The sequence below is a fragment of the Castor canadensis genome, chromosome 8 (assembly GCF_047511655.1).
Source record: "Castor canadensis chromosome 8, mCasCan1.hap1v2, whole genome shotgun sequence".
Lineage (NCBI taxonomy): Eukaryota > Metazoa > Chordata > Mammalia > Rodentia > Castoridae > Castor > Castor canadensis.
The window spans coordinates 6003109-6023346 of record NC_133393.1 but is presented as its reverse complement, the minus strand read 5'-3'; the positions used below and the strand labels follow the sequence as shown (position 1 = coordinate 6023346).

The window sequence follows — 20238 nt, the reverse complement described above, 5'->3', positions numbered from 1 at the left end:
AGATCACTAATTTAAAGAGTATGAGAAGCTGAGTGCCAGAGAGAGAAGGGCCTCCCACAGAGCATACTAGACAGTGGAAGAGTAGGGCTGGGATTCAGGTCTTCTGACATTCAATCTGTGCCTGATCGAATGGACATTAAATACTCTCTCTTCAACAAAATTAGAGATAAGGGCAGAATAATTTCTGCCTGGTAGCGAGGGGGTAGGTAAGGGAGGGGGCAGGGGGAAGCGGGGAGAAATGACCCAAACATTGTATGCACATATAAATGAAAGAAAAAAAAGTTATGACTATACCTAAAATGAAGTTGTGTTTGGAAACATAAATTTTGGAGAATTGTTACTATTTCAGAGAGAAGGTGGGGTTGAAGATTATCTTCTCCTGAAGAAATACAAGGTGTAAGTACCACTCCCCTTGCCCACCAATCTCTTTCATAACTAATTAAACATTTAAATGTCAAAGATGATAGAGGATATAGAGAATGAAAGCAATAGGTTTAAAACAAAAATCTTTTATTTGTATATTGAATACATTCTGTTAGGACACAGAGGGTTCTTAGAATGAAATTCTTTTGAAGAAAAAAAATAATACTAATAGCAATACAAATAAAATTTCTAATACAATCCAGGTGACCAATAGCTGAAGTCCACTTAAGGAATTACCTATCTGGTAAGTTATAGTTTAGTTTAAACTTGCTTGAGTCATGAGTATTTGGAACTGTCCCCCCAAAATACCACACACATAAAAATAGTCCCAGCAAATGAAACAGTGTATCATGATTCACTAAACACCTTTAATGGAAAGAAGGCTTGACAATTAGAAACAATTAAAAGATTTTTGCTCTAAAAAAACAAACAAAAAACCACCTCAAGCTAGTGTTCATGTTAGAGGTGACAGTGTTACTTTTGTTTCAAACATAAAATGAGACATTTAACACTCTAAATTTAATCTCTTAAGTACAAAGAATGCACCCTGCCAATTACAGTAAAACGACAAATTTAGTTTTCAGTTATCTGGATGATCACAGCAGCAGTAAAACAAGTCTCAGGACCATCATGAAGCTGAATAAAGACAAAAGGAAGACAGAGAGAGGGTCACTCTTTGGTACAAGATGAAAAAGGTCACATACTAGGCTGAGTTATCTGACTAAGCCTTGGTTCCCAGGGCTGTCTCCCAGCTCCACCCCTGGGAGCAGGCTGAACTCAACAACCCTGTGTTCTAACTTCCCAGATGAGACTTCAAAATGTTCACCGAATGAATGAGAACACTCAGAATGTGCTGATCTGAAGGTTAATGAAAGACAGGTTTGGGAAGAAACAAACTTTCTTTTTTTTTTTTCAAATGGGTGTCATTAAGAAACATAAACTTTCAAAAGTGAGTCAAAAGAAATTAAGGAACAATTTGGTGGGAAAAGGGTTATTACAATCTCAGCTACTTTCTGTTGGCTGGTTTCTTGTCTTGAGCAATAAACCCTACTTTTGATTCTTTCCCACAACAAGTGTCATTTTTAGACAAGGGCTATCACTAGGAAGCAGTCATTTGTAATTACACTTTGCCCATCCCTAAAAATATAAGCACACTAGAAAATTCTACAGAAAAGCAGAAAAAAAATAACATTAATTAAAATGTTGTTATGCAACAACCTAGACAAAAATTACTGACAGTTTGAGGTATATCCTTTATAGCTTGTTTTTTTACATACACATTTAAAAAATTGGGTTTAAACAACCGCAGTAATATTATGGGACACAGGTCACACACTAAGGGGAGAACACACACACGGGAGGAATAGGGAAAAGGAAGAAAACCTAAAACTTGTGTTAATGTGCCCACTGTAGATGAGTGAATAAAGTAATTTTAAACTGGCAGAGGCCACAATGGGAAGGGGACTAGGAAGTAATGAAGAGGTCTGGTAGAGATGAACCAATGTGGGTTGTAATACACTTGTGCATGGAAACAATGCTAGGAATCTCTCTGTATAGCTACCCTGATCTCAAACGAGCAAAAATGCTTTGTCTTTCTTATTATCTCTTATGTTTTCTCTCCAACAAAATCAGGGGAAAAGAGGATGGAACAGTTTCTGCCCGGAACAGAGGTGTGAGGGGGGAGGTGGTCCAATCAATGTAGACACATTTAAGTAAATGTAAAAATGATAAAATAATAATAATAAAAAAGCATTGATGAGAAAAATTAGAAAAGACCTAAAAAAATTGGGTTTATGTATTTGGTGGGGTTTGAGTCTGTTCTTATACCTTATGTCATTAAGATTTTCTAATGACACTAAACAGTTTTTAAAAACATGACATGCAAATGCCAAGTCAATATTCCATGTAATGGAGAAGATATTTATTGAGACATTTCCATATTGGTGGACCTCGGGGTCATTCCTAATTTTTCAGTTTATCAGGTTTCCATTAGAGATAAAGTTGCAATGGACATCAGCTTCTATGTCCATCTCACCTCTTTGAAATAGATTCCAAAAAGTGAAATGGACATCAAAAGAAATGAACGTTTATGGCTTACAAAATATAAAGGAAGCTTCCACAAGGAATTATAATGTTATCTCTCAGTGTTTTATTAGGTAATATGCTTAATGTCATGGACAGAATTACTGGATCAGGGCTGGGGATGTAGCTTGGTGGTACAGTGCTTGCTTAGCAGGATCAAGACCTTAGGTTTAATGCCCAGCACTGCAAAAAACAGATAAAAAATTAAATTAAGAGAAACTTGACTTACCTTTAAAAATTAATAAACTTATCTCCCTTAAAAATTCAAAATTACTGCATCAGACTGTCACTGTCCAACTCTCTAAAAAGAGACCTAACTAAACTATTTATTGCTTCAGGTGGGTGAATGTTGAGGGAAAAGGAGGCTGAATTTAGCTCTTTATTCTGAAAAGGTAAGTATGTACATGTGCTCAGATATGATAGGGCTTCAAATTATACCCAGTAGAAATTTCATGCGCACATCCATTCCAAAGACTGATGAATCCATGATGGCTTCAGGATTCTACAGTCATGCTACTGTAATAAGAACTACTTTGACCTTTCAAATGAAAATTAATTCTTGACTTTGAAATGATAGCAAAGGAAAGTATGGATGAAAATAGCTCTTACCTTAAGCCTGCAACCAGCCCAGCAGGCATTATTTTCTTGGACCTCTTAAATCGCACACCCATTATGGTGGCCAGGAAGAAGGCTGTAACTGGAATCCAAACCAACCCATACATCAGTGTTTCAAACATGTCATCAGTGCTTGTTTCTGATTTTAAAAAATGGATAATAGGTAGACTCAAGTCTGTAATGATAGTTACTCGGGAAGTAGAGATTGTGAGGACTGCCGCTCAAAGCAAGCTTGGGCAAAAAGGTTGCAAGATTCCATCTTAACCAACGACTGGGTGCAGAAACATGCACCTGTTATTCCAAGGCATGAAGGTGGCTGGGATTGGGAAGATCATGGCTCCAGGCTAGCCTGTCTATAAAACAAAATAACCAATGCAGAAAAAGGGTGGCTCAGGCCCTGGATTCAAGCCCCAGTATCACCCAAAATGAACAAACAAATGGACATAGTTTTGAAGCTATGAAAAATGAGACCTGTTGAAGCTGTTCTAAGACTGCGGTGGTGGGAGACAAAGGAGAATGAAGGAGGGATGAATTTGACTTAGATATATTGTGAGCACTGTTGTAAATGCCACAATATACCCCCAGGACAATAATAATAATATAACAAAAATAAACATAAATAAAACTATTATGTATAGATACTGAGTTATTATTTTCTCAAAAAAGGAAATAGTCCATGCTTTATAAACTAGTTCATTGAGAAATTTTTGAGTAAACAAACATATTAAAGTCCCTTCCTGAAATATCTTCAGAAGAGTCTCTTCCTAAATCTAAGTTTCTACTCACAGGACACTTCTTAAAGACTAGGAGTATGTCTTACTCAGTCTTCCTCAGAAACACTAGGCAGTATAGTTGGACCTACAGGAGACAACCAGTGAATGTTTACTTAACTAAATGTCCCATCATTTCTTTGGAAGTAAGATCTGATTTTAAACTCATACTAGGAAGAATTCTGGCTGCTTTTTTTTTTTTTTTTTTGTAGCATCATTCCATTGGGGAAGGGAGTTATATAACTGGAGCCTAGCAGCATCATTAATTTCATGATTATTTTCAGGAGCCTCATGCCAGCCTTTAAGAGCTGTACCCATAGGAAGGGAGAGGTGGTTTTATGTAAGAGATTAGGGGACCAAAGTCATGGTTTATGAACACAGGAGCTTGGGGATGTAGTTCAGTGGTAGAGCACTTGCCTAGCATGTGTGAGGCCCTGGCTTTGACATTCAGTACTACAAACAAAACCAAAAAGGAATCTAAGACCAGTTTTCAAATAAAAACTATTTATTGATATTAAAAATAATAAAATGATTGATAATAAACATGTGAACTACTTAAATGCACATGCATAAAAGGCCCAATGTATCTATATTTTGCTGATACAGTTTCATCTTCTGACACAACCTCATTATTAAAAATATCCCTAGCCTGCATTTAAAATGTGGGAAGAAAACCCCCACCACATATCTTTGTCTCCCTCAAATATAAAATTTTGTTTGCATTTGTGTTTTTCTCTATATCCAACCATGGCACTTTGAATAAGAATTAAATCAAACAGGCTGAAGGTTGGTTGGAGTGGAAGAGTCTCTGCCTAGTAAGCATGAAGCATGAAGCTCTGAATTCAAACCCCAGTACCATCACAAAAAAAAAAAAAAAGGAATTAAATCAAACAGACAATTTTCTTGGTGTATTTTCCAAAGCATGACTATACAGTAAGCATGCCTTACTTATGGATTTATTGCCATGTAGTTTTGATCAAATACAGTTAAAAAATGTCAAAAGAAAGAAATTTAAAAAACATTTTAAATTTTCACACACACATTACACAGTTCAGGGGATGCAGAGAATTCAGTCTTATACTAGCATCAGTTGTGTTTAAATTATTGTATGACCTGCTGAGTGTTTTCCTGCTCTTTATTTTGTGAAAATTTGCCTTCCAAAAAAGAAAATGACCAAAAAGCAAGGTAAAAATTAATGTGCTAAACTGAAGTGAAAATGTTAGATTTGTTGAGAGGCAGCCTTTCTTTAGCAGAAAATGGACAGCATTACTGGAAGAATGAATCAGACATCTGCAGTACAGCACTGAACTCTATGCATCATGAGCAGTCCAGTTCTTCTCAAAGGTTGTCTCCTTTTGGAACCATACACCCCTCACCTACTCTGTTTGTCTAGTTACACAAAAGAAAGGCAAGCATTCTGGAGTTTAAACACATGGGTTTCCATTTTTTTTTTTTTCAGACATTCTCTTAGTAAGCCCAATAAAGGAAAAACCTTAAAAAGGGTCAGGCTTGCTTCTCTAAATTAAGTCTTAAGACAGAGCAGAATCTAAAAGCTGTCTATGAATTAAATAAAATAATACAAGCTTGTCTCTTTTTAGATTATTTTCATAGCAACATAAAACTATGCCACATGTATATTTAGGGGAGTTAACAGAAAATCTAGGAATAATCTCTTGCTCTTTCTAATTTAACTTAATCTAATTTTTCTAGTAAACAGTTTTATTGAAACTTGATTTGTAAGGCTGGTAGCAGTACCATTTTTTGTCTTGTCCAGAAAGGAACAGAGGTTATAGTCGCACCCAACATATGCTACACAAAGCCACTTAACATTTGACAGTATTATTTTCTAGTAAACCTAGTATAGAGTAGAGTGTAGAGGACTCCCCAGGATGATTCTCTGTAATAGGAAAAAATGTCTTACTTACACAACGACAGTTTCACATCTCGTTTGTCATTGGATACACGGTAAGCTCCATAGCCAGCCAAAAATCCAAAAAAGAGACCAGCAATCAAAGACGGAACACCACCTGGGGGAAAAATGAATGGGCTTACAAAGTGAATCCCAAAATGAGAGGAATTTGTTCCACCACCTTCAAGTGTTTTCTTACTTGGGCATTGTAACTAGACAAAGCCAAACCAAGTGTGGGTCTCTACATGGACAGTTTCCAAGAAACGATGGGTTTATGCTGAAGACTAAATTAAAGGCAGAGGAACTTGAACACATGCCAGCATAGAGTTAGGTACTGCCTGGGGGAGGAAGAAATCCTTGAGGTAGTGGTTTTCACATTGATTGCATGATCTTTGGACTTGGTTTGACTTCTTTTATGCTCCTCTTCCCCTAGCCCCATTCTCCTTGGCTCTATCTTTTTATTAAGAGATTATGATGATAAAAAATGAGATCCAAAGGTTATTTTTAGCTCACAGAGGGAATGAGAGAAGTGGTTTTGTTTTAAATAATTAACAAACTTTTTTTTTTTCATTTTTCTTTTATTATTCATATGGGCATACAAGGCTTGGTTCATTTCTCCCCCCTGCCCCCACCCCCTCCCTCCCCTCCTTCTCCCCCCCCTCAATACCCAGCAGAAACTATTTTGCCCTTATTTCTAATTTTGTTGTAGAGAGAGTATAAGCAATAATAGGAAGGAACAAGGGGTTTTGCTGGTTGAGATAAGGATAGCTATACAGGGCATTGACTCACATTGATTTCCTGTGCGTGGGTGTTACCTTCTAGGTTAATTCTTTTTGATCTAACCTTTTCTCTAGTACCTGTTCCCCTTTTCCTATTGGCCTCAGTTGCTTTAAGGTATCTGCTTTAGTTTCTCTGCGTTAAGGGAAACAAATGCTAGCTAGTTTTTTAGGTGTCTTCCTTATCCTCACCCCTACCTTGTGTGCTCTCGCTTTTATCATGTGCTCATAGTCCAATCCCCTTGAATAATTAACAAACTTTCAAATCTCCAGACATCGGAACTCAGTGACTAAAGGAAACTACACTGAGAAGGGGGAAGACTCAGGATACTGATCCAAACAGTCAGTCCCCAACTCATCCACCCATCCCAGGGCACATGAGAACACTGAGCACTTCCTGCACAGTGGACAGTGACCTACCTGCTAGTGACATTGTGAACAGACACACAGAATCCTTATTTCATAGCACTTAGCTTATTTAGAAGCTGCTGGATTAGAATTCCTGGGAGGGAGGGTCGTTTCTATTTTAAACAAAATATCCATGGGAAATTCAAATGTGCAGCCAGGTTTGAGAACCACTGCAGTACATGTGTGTGCATGGAGACATACACCCATATCCTTCTCCCCAGCCCTCAAAAAGGCAGGCAAAAATGTCCAGATATTTTTTGTTCTATAACAGTTATTTAGATGTGTCTTTCACAAAAAACATTTTAACGACAATCACATCAGGATTTTAAACAGCCCTCTTTAAAGTAGATTATGAAACATCAACTTTTGAGTATTTACAAGTCCCACTTTGGTGTCACCATTGTTTGTCCTTCAACTATATAGCCACAATGCTACACATATTCAGAGAGAAACAACAAAGACCCAAGATGAATTACGAGCTGTAGGGAATCTTAGAAGACAACCTATACTCATCTGCCAGCCCCTCATCCATCAGAGAGAAATGTGCTTCTGGCCTGTGGCTTCTTAGCAATCTCTAAGTAAGGAAATGTAATACCCAGTGCTCCACTGCTGTGACAAAATACCTAAGAAAATCAGCTTAAAGGAGGAAAGATTCACTTTGCCTCACAGTTCCAGAGGTTTCAGTCCAAGGCTGGCTGGCTCCATTGCTTTGGGCCTGCACCGAGGAGAGTACCATGGCAGTGGGAGCATGTAGCAGAGGAGGCTGCTCACTTAATGACAGCCAGGAAGCATCGAGAGGAAGGGCCAGGGGGCAGGTATACCCTTCCAAGGCATACCTCCAGTCATCTACCTCCTCCAACTAGCCCTACATCCTAGTGTTCGACACTTCCCAATAATAGCATCAAGTTATAAATCCATCAATGGATTTGGTCAGAGCCTCATGATCAAATCACTTTCCAAAAGCCCCACTGTCACACTGGGGACCAAGCCTTCAATATGAAAACCTTTAGGGGGACATTCAAGATTCAAATCACAAAAGGAAGTTACCTTGTAGCTGTGTAGACCTGGCTTTTTCACTCAAATTCACCAGCATCATGAGTGAATTTTGATTCAACTTCATTTTTCAAAAAATTGCTAAAATATTTTTTTAAAAAATTCACTAAAATATTAACACAAATATGAGACATGACTATAAACACATCTACCTTAAAGCGAAGTAAAGTATAAAATCTCAACCTTTCATTTTTCTTCATGAAAACCTTTTCCTTAATCAACTGGGGGTTTTCCCTTCTTTTGGATTAAGATGAAGAGACAACTTTGGACATATATAAGTACTTAAATATTCCTTTGCAAAACATAATATTGATATAGCTCTGTTTTGGACACAATTTATGTAAGCCAAAAAAAAAAATCCTTATTTAATAATAAGTGAGTGCCCCTGAAGAAGATTAAATCAATTAATCATGCAACTCATAATGGGGGTGAGATTAGAGTTTTACAGTGAAGAGACGTCCAGAAGTTCCAGGTTGGAGCTCGGCTGTGCTTGGCCTCATGTCACCCTCTTCCCTCCATGGATCCTTTCCACAACATCCTGATGCACAGTGACCTCTAAGACATCTTTAGCTTCATGTCCTGCTTATAGGCCCTCAGATGATCTGAACACAACTAACAACTCCCCACTAAGTTCCTCTGATGAACAATTTGTTTTAGGGTTATTTACCTCTCCGCTTGTATCCCAAAATGCTTCCAATTGTCACAAGGGCCGCATAACCAAAACCAACCAGGTCCATTGGTGATGGTGCAATTCTAAAGAAAGCAGGAAGGAGAAATTATACAAAATAAAATGTTTGGGGAGATGCCTGGTCCATAAATTACACAAATTAATTTCTCTGGTCCACTAAAGAAAAGGAGGTTAAGTCTTCATCTTTTTCAACACTCAGGCCCTGTCCTTCATCCTCATTACTCTCAACACACTTGGGGGGACACCTCAGGTGATTCTCCTTTGCCTGTCTTCAAGACCTGCCATAACCAAAGCAGTTTATTTCTGTCTGCTTCCCCCAGTTGATTTGTGCGCTGGCCAGCCAGGTCTCCTCACAGAACTATAATGTTCTAACCTATACCTTTCATCTCCAGGACTGCAATGTAACCCACCTACAAAACTCCACCTACAAAATGCTAGCCACCCTCTACTCCTTCTCCCTAGCCTCCGCTCTTATTAACTACCTCTAGCCTGCACCATCAGACTGGTCTACAGCAAATGACTTTGGCCTCCTCTAAATTCCTTGACATCTGCAATTCATACAATTCATATTTGTGCAGATGCTCATCCTTCTATCTTCCTCACAATGAAAGACAGAAAAGGGGTAGCACAGATGCTTATTTGGTGACTGAACCAAAGATTCATTTATTTGTTTCTTTGTTTTTAGATTTAATATTTTTGCAGTATTACAGTTTGAACTTAGGCTTAGAACTTGCTAGGCAGGTATTCTCCTACTTCAGTCATGCCCCTAGCCTTTTTCTTAGGCAGCACTGGGGTTTGAACTCAGGGCTTAAGCCTGCTAGGCAGGAGCGCTACTACATAAGCCACACCTCCAGCCCTTGTTTGTTTTTTGAGATAGGATCCTAGCATGCAACCCAGGCTAGCCTTGAACTTGTGATCCACCTGGGATTACAGGAATGAACTGCCACACCCAGCCAAAGGTTGAGTCACTAGCTTTGCTGTAAGACAGCTCTTCTGTGGCAACAGACATCCACACTTGTCAAATCAACAAAAATATAATAGAACCCTGGTGCAAAGTTAATCGAATGACCATGATCTCCTATTGTACATTGTGGATAACAGTGCAAATATGGACAGAAGAGGCTTCACTGAAACCCTACCCTTGATTCTGAGATTCAGTAGAAAGTGAGCTGGCCATAGGCTGGAGAGGTGGTACTGGCCACTACCTGGCTGCTGGTCTTCAGACCTTCCCCTTCTTTCCCTTAAGTCTCTGTAAGTGAGGAAAATATATGTGAGCTCTGAGGTTGCTCAGCTTGTTAAATTCTAAGAGTCCTGGTGGTGCTTTTATATCTTATCTTTATTATATCTATATTTTTTTCCTTGGGGAAAATATAAGAATGCTATAAGAGGTTTCAGGTGCAATTTTTCAATTTTTCTCACTGTTCCTCCTTCAGGTTAACCAGTCATTTATTCTCTACAGTAACTGGTAATAGATTGACCCAGAGGAATAGAAATTAGGTTTTGAGGTTATCTCAGAGTCAGTTAGAACTTACTATGAGGTTGGGAAGGGGAGGAATCTGAGCTACAGGAGGAAAGAGAGTATGCAAGCAGAGGGGACAATACTGGAAGGCCCCAGCAACTACAGGAAGAGGAGCTAACACAGGAAAGCTCACCTCTGCTTAAGAGGCAGTACTGTGGGGTGTAATATGCAGGAAGGACCTGGGTTCAAAACCATCCATTGGCTGAATGATGGACAAATAGTAGTAACAGTAATGAGAACTGTAATGTTTCTGAGCAATTACAATGTGGCAGGCCCGACATGCACCATCTATTATCATTACCACAACCCTATGAAGGAAGTGCTATTGTTATTATTCATATTTTCCAGAGAAAACTGAAGCACAAAGAAGGTAAGCAATGCCCAAGGTAATAACAGAGTCAAGACTTCAGATTCAGGCAAGTCTCACTCCTAACCACTACATGACATCACCTCTGAGAACTGAGTTAGCTGGCTGTAGAAACAGAACAGGAAAATGACACTGATGGTCTTCAGAGTATTCAGTTGTCAGTTCCTTTCTTGGCTGTCCTCATGCTTAAAGTTGTGACCACAGTGCAGTCTTCCATCTGTGACTTACTGTCTTCAGCTTATGAGTGTCTCACAGCAATCCTACATGCTACTGTGACAGGAGCAAGTCACCTTACACAAGGCACACAGAGATTCTACACTTCGGCACACTCCTTAACTGCTCCGTAATTCAGTTTATCCATCTTTAAAATAGGGAAAAGACAAATAGCTAACTCACCGTTATGGTGAGAATTAAGCAGATCAATTAAAGCATTAAGAATGATGCCCGACACTTGCTGAAGTTGAGCAATTAACAAGCGTTAGCCCTCTATGCACAGAAGCACAAATAGGATTCTAAGTTCTCACTTGTGCGAGGAAGACAAAACATAGACTGGAGAAAGTGGATGGTGGGAGGATCCAAGATGGTGAGGGACAGAGCCGCAGGGCTCGTGAGCTGACCCAGAGAGCTGACCCAGAGATCCTGCGGAGAAGCTGGGGACAGCCCGACTGAGGTGAAGCTCCAGGGACAGCAAAACACGGCACTGCAAACACAAACTGTGGGCGGCTTCTCCACGCACAACCGAATAAAACAGGAGCCACCTGCCAAATCCCCGCCCATAGGTCTGCAGAGCCACCCTGTTCTGCCGGGCCCTCCGCCCCTTGGCCACGCCGACCTCCGGCCCCAGACTCGCACACGTGGGACCCCCTCCCTCGGCCACGCGGGACCCCCACCCCTCGGCCATGCCGGCCTCAGGCCCCAGACCCGCACATGCGGGACACCCATCCCTCGGCCATGCAGGACACCCATCCCTCGGCCACGCGGGACCCCCATCCCTCGGCCATGCCAGCCTCCGGCCCCAGACCCGCACATGCGGGACCCTCGTCCCTCGGCAGTGCTGCCGGATCCACGACCACCAGGATCCCCGCCACCAGTCCGCCCCGGACCCCAGCCGGATTCGGTCCCACAGCTCGCCCGGATACCTGCCCCTCCCCAGCCCACGGCCCTTCAGGCCCTGCTGAGCCCCAGCCACGCGTGGGATGACCGGACCCCCACCCCCCCATCAGGCCCTGCCCCGCTCCAGCTCAGTGTGGATGACTGGCGCAGCCGGCTGGGACAGGGACCATCCTGCTGCGACACAGCCGCACCCACCAGCCTGCCAGGAACCCCGCTCCCTGTGCAGAGCTGCCCCGCTCAAAGGCTTCCCAGATGACCGCTCCACCAGGTCCCCGCTCGGCTGCGTGCCTAAGAGATACACACACAGGACTGGACACTAAAGAACTGAAAACAACTAAGACTGCAATCCTGCTGTTCCAGAACTGGTGATTTTTTTTTTTTCCTCCCTTCTTTAAGGGTTTGGCAGCCTGGTTTGCTGTTTGATCACCCACCATCTCTCACATTTTTTTTGAAATTTCTTTCTTTCCTTTTTTTCTCTCTTCTCTCTTCCTTTTATCTTTTCTTCTCTTTCTCTTTTTTATCCTTCTCTCACAATTTTGTTATTATTAATATTGTAACCCAGCTAATACCAAATTACACATAGTTCAGGGACAGAAACAGTACCTAGTGGAAATATGGGAAGAAGAAAAAGGGATGGAAACCACTCTTCCCCCAAAAATAAAGTAGTATAGGATTTAGAGCAAAATGAAGAAAATGGACACCCAGACCCAGACTCCAACAGAGAGAACTATACCAAGGAACCCAACGAACACAAGAACACTCTGAAAGAGGAAATCCTGCAAATAATCAATGAGAATTTCATAGAGATGATACTAGACATGGTCAACCAAAATGTACAGGAGGCACTCAAGAAATTCCAAGGCAATAAAAATAAAGAATATCAAATGAAATCATAGGAGCCCTAAACAAACACCAAACTAAAAGATCACCATAAGCAAAGAGATAAATGAATTAAGGGAAAAAATTGACAATATTAAAGAAGTAACCCATGATATGGAAAATCTTAAAAAAAAAGAATGATACAGAAATATAAAACAAAATGGAAGGCCAATCACACGGAATAGAACAAACAAAAGACAGAATCTCAGAACTTGAAGATGAAATGGCAATTAAAGAAAAAACTGAAGAACTATTAAACAACTCAAGACCTGTGAAAAGAAAATGTAAGAACTCACTGACTCCATCAAAAGACCAAACCTAGAATCATGGGCATTGAAGAAGGAGAAGAGGTTCAAGCAAAAGGAATGTGTAATATCTTCAACAAAATAATAACAGAAAATTTCCCAAATCTAAAGAAAACTATGCCCACTCAGGTACAGGAAACCTCCAGAACACCGAACAGACCTGATCAAAATGGAGCTATCCCACGACATATCATCATTAAAACAACAAATACAGAGACTAGAGAAAGAATATTGAGGGCTGTAAGAGAGAAAAAACAAATAACATACAAAGGTAAACCCATCAAAATAACAGCAGACTTCTCAGCGAAAACATTAAAAGCAAGAAGAACATGGGATGAAATCTTCCAAGCACTGAATGAAAATAACTTCAATTCTAGGATACTTTACCCAGCAAAACTATCGTTCAAAATAGATGGAACAATAAAAGTCTTCCATGATAAGCAGAAATTAAAACAATATATGACCACCAAGCTACAAAAAATTCTCCAAGGAATTCTGCACACAGATAATGAAAGCAAACAAAACCATGAAAGCGCAGGCAATACCAAACCACAGGAAAAGAAAAGGCAAGAAAGTAAAGAGTAACATTGCTTCAGCTACACATAATCAAACTCTTAATCAATGAAGACAACTACATGACAGGGATCACCACGTACTTATCAATACTAACACTGAATGCTAAATTCAGTGTTAATGGACTAAATTCCCCCATTAAAAGACACTGACTGGCAAACTGGATTAAAAAGGAAGATCCAACAATCTGCTGCCTACAGGAAACCTACCTCATCAACAAAAATAAGCACTGGCTGAAAGTGAAAGGCTGGAAGAAGATTTACCAAGCCAATGGTTCCCAAAAACAGGCAGAAGTAGCCATACTGATCTTGAATAAAGTAGACTTCAAACCTACATTGATCAAATGAGATAAAGAAGGACATTCCATACTAATAAAAGGGGAAATACACCAAAAGGAAATGACAATTATCAACCTATATGTACCCAATATCAATGTACCCAATGTCATCAAACATACTCTAAAGGACCTAAAAACATATATAAACTCCAACACAGTGATAGTGGGAGTCCTTAATACTCACCTATCACCAATAGATATGTCATCCAAACAAAAAATCAGTAAATCTAAACCACACCATAGATCAAATGGACCTAGCTGATGTCTACAGAATATTTCATCCAACTTCTACACAATATACATTCTTCTCAGCAGCCCATGGAACCTTCTCAAAAATTGATCATATCTTAGGGCACAAAGCAAGCCTCAGCAAATATAAGAAAATAGAAATAATCCAATGCATTCTATCTGACCACAATACATTAAAACTAGAAATCAACAACAATAACAGCAGTAAAAAACATGTAAACAATTGGAAGCTGAACAACACATTGCTCAATGATCAGTGGGTCATTGATGAAATAAAAGAGGAAATTAAAAGGTTCCTGGAAGTTAATGAAAATGAAAACATGACCTACCAGAACCTATGGGACACAGTCCTAAGAGGAAAGTTTATAGCCATGAGTTCGTCTATTAAAAGGACAGAAAGATCTCAAATCAATGACTTAATACTACAGCTCAAACTCCTAGAAAAACAAGAACAAGCAAATCCCAAAACAAGCAGAAGGAAAGAAATAATTAAAATAAGGGCTGAAATCAATGAAATAGAAACCCAAAAAGCCATACAAAGAATCAATGAAACAAAAAGCTGGTTCTTTGAGAAACTAAGTAAGATTGACAGACCCCTGGCAAACCTGACTAAAATGAGGAGAGAAAAAACCCAAATCAGTAAAGTCAGAAATGCAAAAGGGGAGATAACAACAAACACCACAGAAATCCAGGAAATCATCAGAGACCACTTTGAGAACCTATACTCTAATAAATTTGAGAATCTCAAAGAAATGGACAGATTTCTAGAAACTTATAACCACCCAAAACTGAACCAAGAACATATTAATCACCTGCATAGATCTATAACACAGAAAGAAATTGAAGCAGCAATCAAGAGTCTCCCAAAAAAGAAAAGCTCAGGACCTGATGGATTCACTGCTCAATTCTATCAGACGGTTAAAGAAGAACTAATACCAACTCTCCTTAAGCTGTTCCATGAAATAGAAAGGGAAGGAACACTGCGTAACTCATTCTATGAAGCCAATATAACTCTCATCCCAAAACAAGACAAATACACCTCCAAAAAGGAGAATTATAGGCCAGTTTCCTTAATGAATACCAATGCAAAAATCCTTAATAAAATAATGGCAAACAGTATCCAACAACACATCAAAAAGATCATACACCATGACCAAGTCAGCATCATCCCAGGGATGCAGGGACGGTTCAACATACACAAATCTATAAATGTGATACAGCACATCAATAGAAGCAAAGACAAAAACCACTTGATCATCTCAATAGATGCAGAAAAATTCTTCAACAAGATTCAAAACCACTTCATGATAAAAGCTCTAAGAAAACTAGGAATAGAAGGAAAGTACCTCAACATTATAAAAGCTATATATGACAAACCTACAGCCAACATCATACTTAACAGTGAAAAACTAAAACCATTCTCCCTAAAATCAGGAATGAGACAAGGGTGCACACTATCCCCACTCCTATTCAACACAGTACTGGAATTCCTAGCCAGAGCAATTAGGCAAGAAGAAGAGATAAAAGGACTACAAATAGGTAAAGAAACTGTCAAAATATCCTTATTTGCAGATGATATGATCCTGTACCTTAAAAACCCAAAAAACTCCACCAAAAACTCTTAGACACCATAAACAGCTACAGTAAGGTGGCAGGATACAAAATCAACCTACAAAAATCATTAGTTTTTCTGTACACCAATAACAAACAAACTGAGAAGGAACACATGGAAACAATTCCATTCACAATAGCCTCAAAAAAAATCAAATACCTAGGAGTAAATTTAACAAAAGATGTGAATGACCTCTACAAGGAGAATTACAAACTCCTGAAGAAAGAGATCGAGGAAGATTACAGAAGATGGAAAGATCTCCCGTGTTCATGGATCGGTAGAATCAACATACTAAAAAAAACTACCGAAAGCAATCTAAATGTTTCCATCAAAATCCCAATGACTTTCATCAAGAGATTGAAAAATCTACTCTAGAGTTCATTTGGAAACACAAGAGACTGCGAATAGCCAAGGCAATACTCAGCAAAAAAAGCAATGCTGGCAGTATCACAATACCTGACTTCAAATTACATTACAAAGCAATTGCAATAAAAACAGCATGGCCCTGGCACAAAAACAGACATGAAGACCAGTGGAACAGAATAGAGGACTCAGATATGAATCCACACAACTATACCCACCTCATTTTTGACAAAGGTGCTAAAAATATACGATGGAGAAAAGACAGCCTCTTCAACAAATGTTGCTGGGAAAAGTGGTTATCCATCTGCAAGAATCTGAAACTAGATCCATGTCTATCACCCTGTACGAGTATCAATTCAAAATGGATCAAGGACCTAAATATCAGACCTGAAACTTTGAAGTTACTAAAGGAAGGAGCAGGAAACACTCTGGAACTAATAGGTATAGGCAAAGACTTCCTCAATACAACCCCAGTAGCCCAGCAACTAAGAGAAAGGATGGACAAATGGGACTTCATAAAACTAAAACATTTCTGCACAACAAAAGAAATGGTCTCTAAACTAAAGAGACCACCCACAGAGTGAAAGAAAATATTTGGCAGCTATACATCAAAGGACTGACAACCAGAATATACAGGGAACTTAAGAAATTAAACTCTCCTAAAATCAATGAACCAATTAAAAAATGGGCAACTGAATTTAATAGAACTTTCTCAAAAGAAGAAATTCAAATGGCAAAAAAGCACATGAAAAAATGCTTACCATCTCTAGCCATAAAGGAAATGCAAATCAAAACCACACTAAGATTCCACCTCACCTCTGTTAGAACAGCCATCATCAAAAACACCACCAACAATATGTGTTGGTGAGGACGTGGGGAAAAAGGAACCCTCGTACACTGCTGGTGGGAATGCAAGCTGGTGCAACCACTCTGGAAAAATATTTGGAGACTTCTTAAAAATCTAAACATAAACCTGCCATATGATCCAGCAATCCCACTCCTGGGTATGTACCCAAAGAAATACAACACAGGTTACTCCAGAGGCACCTGCACACCCATGTTTATTGTGGCACTATTCACAATAGCCAAGTTATGGAAACAACCAAGATGCCCCACTATTGATGAATGGATCAAGAAAATGTGGTACTTGTACACAATGGAATTTTACTCAGCCATGAAGAAGAATGAAATCTTACCATTTGCAGGTAAATGGATGGAACTAGAGAACATTATTCTGAGTGAGGTCAGCCAAGCTCAGAAGACCAAAAATTGTATGTTCTCCCTCATATGCAGACTTTAGATCTAGGGCAAATGCAGCAATGTGGTTGGACTTGGATCACATGAAAGGGGAGAGCACATGTGGGTGACATAGAAATAGGTAGAAAACCCAAAACATGAAAGCGTTTGATGTCTCTACTCCAGAGGAGCTAATACAGAAACCTTAAAGCAACAGAGGTTATCATGAGAAGGGGATCAGTAACCAGGGTAAAGATCAGTTAGAGATGAATCAACATGGGTCATAACACATGTACACGAAAGCAATGCTAGGAATATTTCTGTATAGCTATCCTCAACTCAACTAGCAAAACACTCTGTCTTCCTTATTAGGCTTGTCTCTTTTCTTCAACGAAACTAGTGATAAAGGCAGAACAGGACCTGCCTGGAACTGAGGGGGGAAGAGGGGAGAGGGGCAGCGGGGAGAAATGATCCAAACAATGTATGCACATGTGAATAAAAGAATAAAAAAAAAGTAGACTCGAAAAAGCAGGAAACAGGTAGTGGTTAGGAGAGCCTGAAAAGGGTGTGGGGTGGAGCAAGAGAGAGGATGTTTAATGGGTACAGGGGTGTGGTTGTACAGGAGGAAGAATTTATAATGTTCTAGAACACAGTAGGATAACTGTGTTTGACAACAACTTCTTGAATACTTCAAAATAGGTAGGAGAGAGTGCTTTGAATGTCCACAGCACAAAAAAATAATGTCTGAGACGTGGTAATGCAAATTACCTTGATCTAAGCATTACACTTTGTGTGGATGTACTGAAATGCCATATTCTACCCCCTAAATATGCACGATTACTATGTGTGAGTTAAAAACATTTAAAAACAGAGAGCAGCTGCTCCGGTGATGGATTCTTTAACTCTTATGCTTATTTTTACGCTTGACATATGTAAAGCACATTGAAAAAGTAACTGAGGCAGAGTGAATCTGTGATTCAGGCATCCAGTATATCATACCCTATCACCACTTATATTTAAACTCATTTCCACTTGACAACTATGTTTTGAGCACCTTCTTTGTACAAGTAGTAGAAACCAAGGGAAACCCCTTGGACAAGGCTTGGTCTCCCAGAACCTGCAGTGCAGCACATCAGGAGGCAGGTGCTGATGGAGCCCTTACAAGACAGGTATCTGACAGGCTTGGGGACCTATGGAAGCAGAGGAAGCAGGGTCTCAAGTGTGACCTTGAGGAAAGCAAGAATGAGCCTCCTAAACAGGATTTCCGGCAGAACCAGCTGCCTATGCAAAGGTCTCATGGTGTGAGACAGCATGGCATGTTTCCAAAATGCAAGGAGTTGTGGAAGAGAGGGCATGCCCTACACAAGGTGCAGAGTACTGAATGGATGCATGAGTGGATCAAGCAACAGCTCCGCCTGAAAATGTCCTGTAATCTATTTACTCCCTACTATTCCCAGCTGTACTGCCTGGCGCCAAGCAGTTCTTTAATCTCCTTAGTCAAGTGTTGTTCTAAGAAAGCAAAAAACAAAACAAAACAAAACAAAAAAATCTATCCCCACCCCTCGCAAGAAGTTTCTGTTTTCAGAGAGAAAATTCAGACAAAAAAACAATCCCCACTCTTGCTCCTAGAAGGACCCAATTTAAGCTGCAGAATTTAAGCTGCAGGCTGCTTTAAGAAAAAAAAAGGATGGGCACAGCCCATCCCTGCTCCTGTCGCAAAAGCAAGGTGGGAACTTACAAAAGGCCAGAAAGCATCTGGGGTGCACGAAGCAAAGCAATTTACTGCTCTGCGTACAAAACCAGGTGACAAGTCCCTGCCTCACCTCCAGCACCAAGTCCTCCAGTACTGGGGGAGCTCACTGAGCGCGTCTCTGGAAACCGAGCAAAGCCGGGGGTAAACCATTACCGGCCCTCGAGTTCCTCGGGCGTGAAAGACCGCGAAGTCTGCGGCGCTCAGAACCCTACCAAGCATTACTGCAATGGTGCCTGAGCCCGCCCCACCGTCCTTCCCCAAAACCCGGCTCCGGGAGGACAGAAGGCAAGACAGGTGGGAGATTTAGGTTCGTGAAGGCAGGGATCCATGAAATTCCCAGGGGGGAGAGAGAAAAAGTCCTTGGGAGGGCAGACGCCATCCCCTGCACAATCTCTCCCTCCCCGCAAGGTCTTCTTGGGATTCCGGCGGGAGCGGAGGGGAGAGGGGTCGGCAAAGGCCCTTTTATTTCTGAGACTCTGGAAGAGAATCTAGGGCAGGAAAATCTCCACTGTGGGATGAGAGCTCTCACCTGCAGCCCCAGCCCTCCCCGTGCTGGGAAGGGAGAAGTGGGGTCCCCGGCGGGCGAGCGCTGTACCTGACTCCCGCAGCGGCCTCCGCGCCTGCGCAGTGGGCTCCGGCGGCGCAGAGCCGGGCGCCGGGCCTCTTGCCCCACGGTGCGCATGCGCTGCGCTCCGCCCGCCTCCGCCTCCCTGGTCCAGCCCCGCCCAGGAACGAGGGTGCAGCTGAGGCTTGAACGCGTGGACCTGTGTCCCGCCTTCTGCCGGGCTGGGAACCCGGGCAGACACTCGCAGGGCGCGTGTTTGGAAAGCAAGCATTCCTGAAAGCTAAAAGACTTAGCATTGAAGAAGTTGATTTATCATTTGAGGGACATTTGTGGGACCTCTACAGCACCTAAGCATTTTACGCTGTCTAGCAGACTGTCCCCACTTTCTCTGGAGGGAGATGAAGTTCAGAAATATGAAGTAAGAAGTCCAAAGTCAGAACCCAAGTTTATCTGGTTTCAAACCCCAAAGATCCTTCAGTCACGCCATCAGTGGGGTGATGTAGATGGGGCTGAGAGAGAACATTCTGCCTTTTCACTTCAGGCCACAATTGCTGGGCTTAGATACAGAGGAGGACAGTGTGGAATCTGAGTCGGAGAGCACTTTCAATCTTGTCCAGTCCGGGATAAGCTGTTCTGTCCCCAG

The 20238-nt window shown here is 40.8% G+C and overlaps 1 protein-coding gene across 5 annotated transcripts; it reads right to left on the bottom strand.

Moving 5' to 3' along the window:
• Window positions 1–489: 489 nt before the first annotated feature.
• Window positions 490–19716, bottom strand: Tmem14a (transmembrane protein 14A). Of its 5 annotated transcripts, none has more exons than XM_074081938.1 (6): window positions 19560–19689; window positions 9864–9973; window positions 8704–8789; window positions 5816–5917; window positions 3115–3202; window positions 490–1059 (listed from the first exon to the last, which is right to left on the bottom strand). In XM_074081938.1, the coding sequence occupies exons 2-6, from the start codon at window positions 9899–9901 to the stop codon at window positions 1020–1022; spliced, it is 354 nt and encodes a 117-aa protein (XP_073938039.1). In that variant the 5' UTR covers window positions 9902–9973; window positions 19560–19689; the 3' UTR covers window positions 490–1019. The 5 variants fall into 5 exon arrangements, with proteins under 5 accessions (XP_073938039.1, XP_020033392.2, XP_020033393.2 ...); XM_074081939.1 differs by lacking the exon at window positions 490–1059 and adding an exon at window positions 1268–2688 and having other exon boundaries at window positions 19560–19697; XM_020177803.2 differs by lacking the exon at window positions 9864–9973 and having other exon boundaries at window positions 19560–19716.
• Window positions 19717–20238: the final 522 nt, after the last annotated feature.

What these genes read in the sequence shown, in the direction of transcription:
- Tmem14a (XM_074081938.1), bottom strand. Translation starts at nt 9,901, where the DNA reads ATGGCCAGCTCACTTTCTACTGAATCTCAGAATCAAGG. An exon ending in ACTGAATCTCAGAATCAAGG is followed by an intron (nt 8,790 to 9,863) that starts GTAGGGTTTCAG and finishes TGCTTTCTTTAG; the next exon opens with AATTGCACCATCACCAATGG. An exon ending in GGGCTGGTTGCAGGCTTAAG is followed by an intron (nt 1,060 to 3,114) that starts GTAAGAGCTATT and finishes GTCTTTATTCAG; the next exon opens with CTTCATGATGGTCCTGAGAC.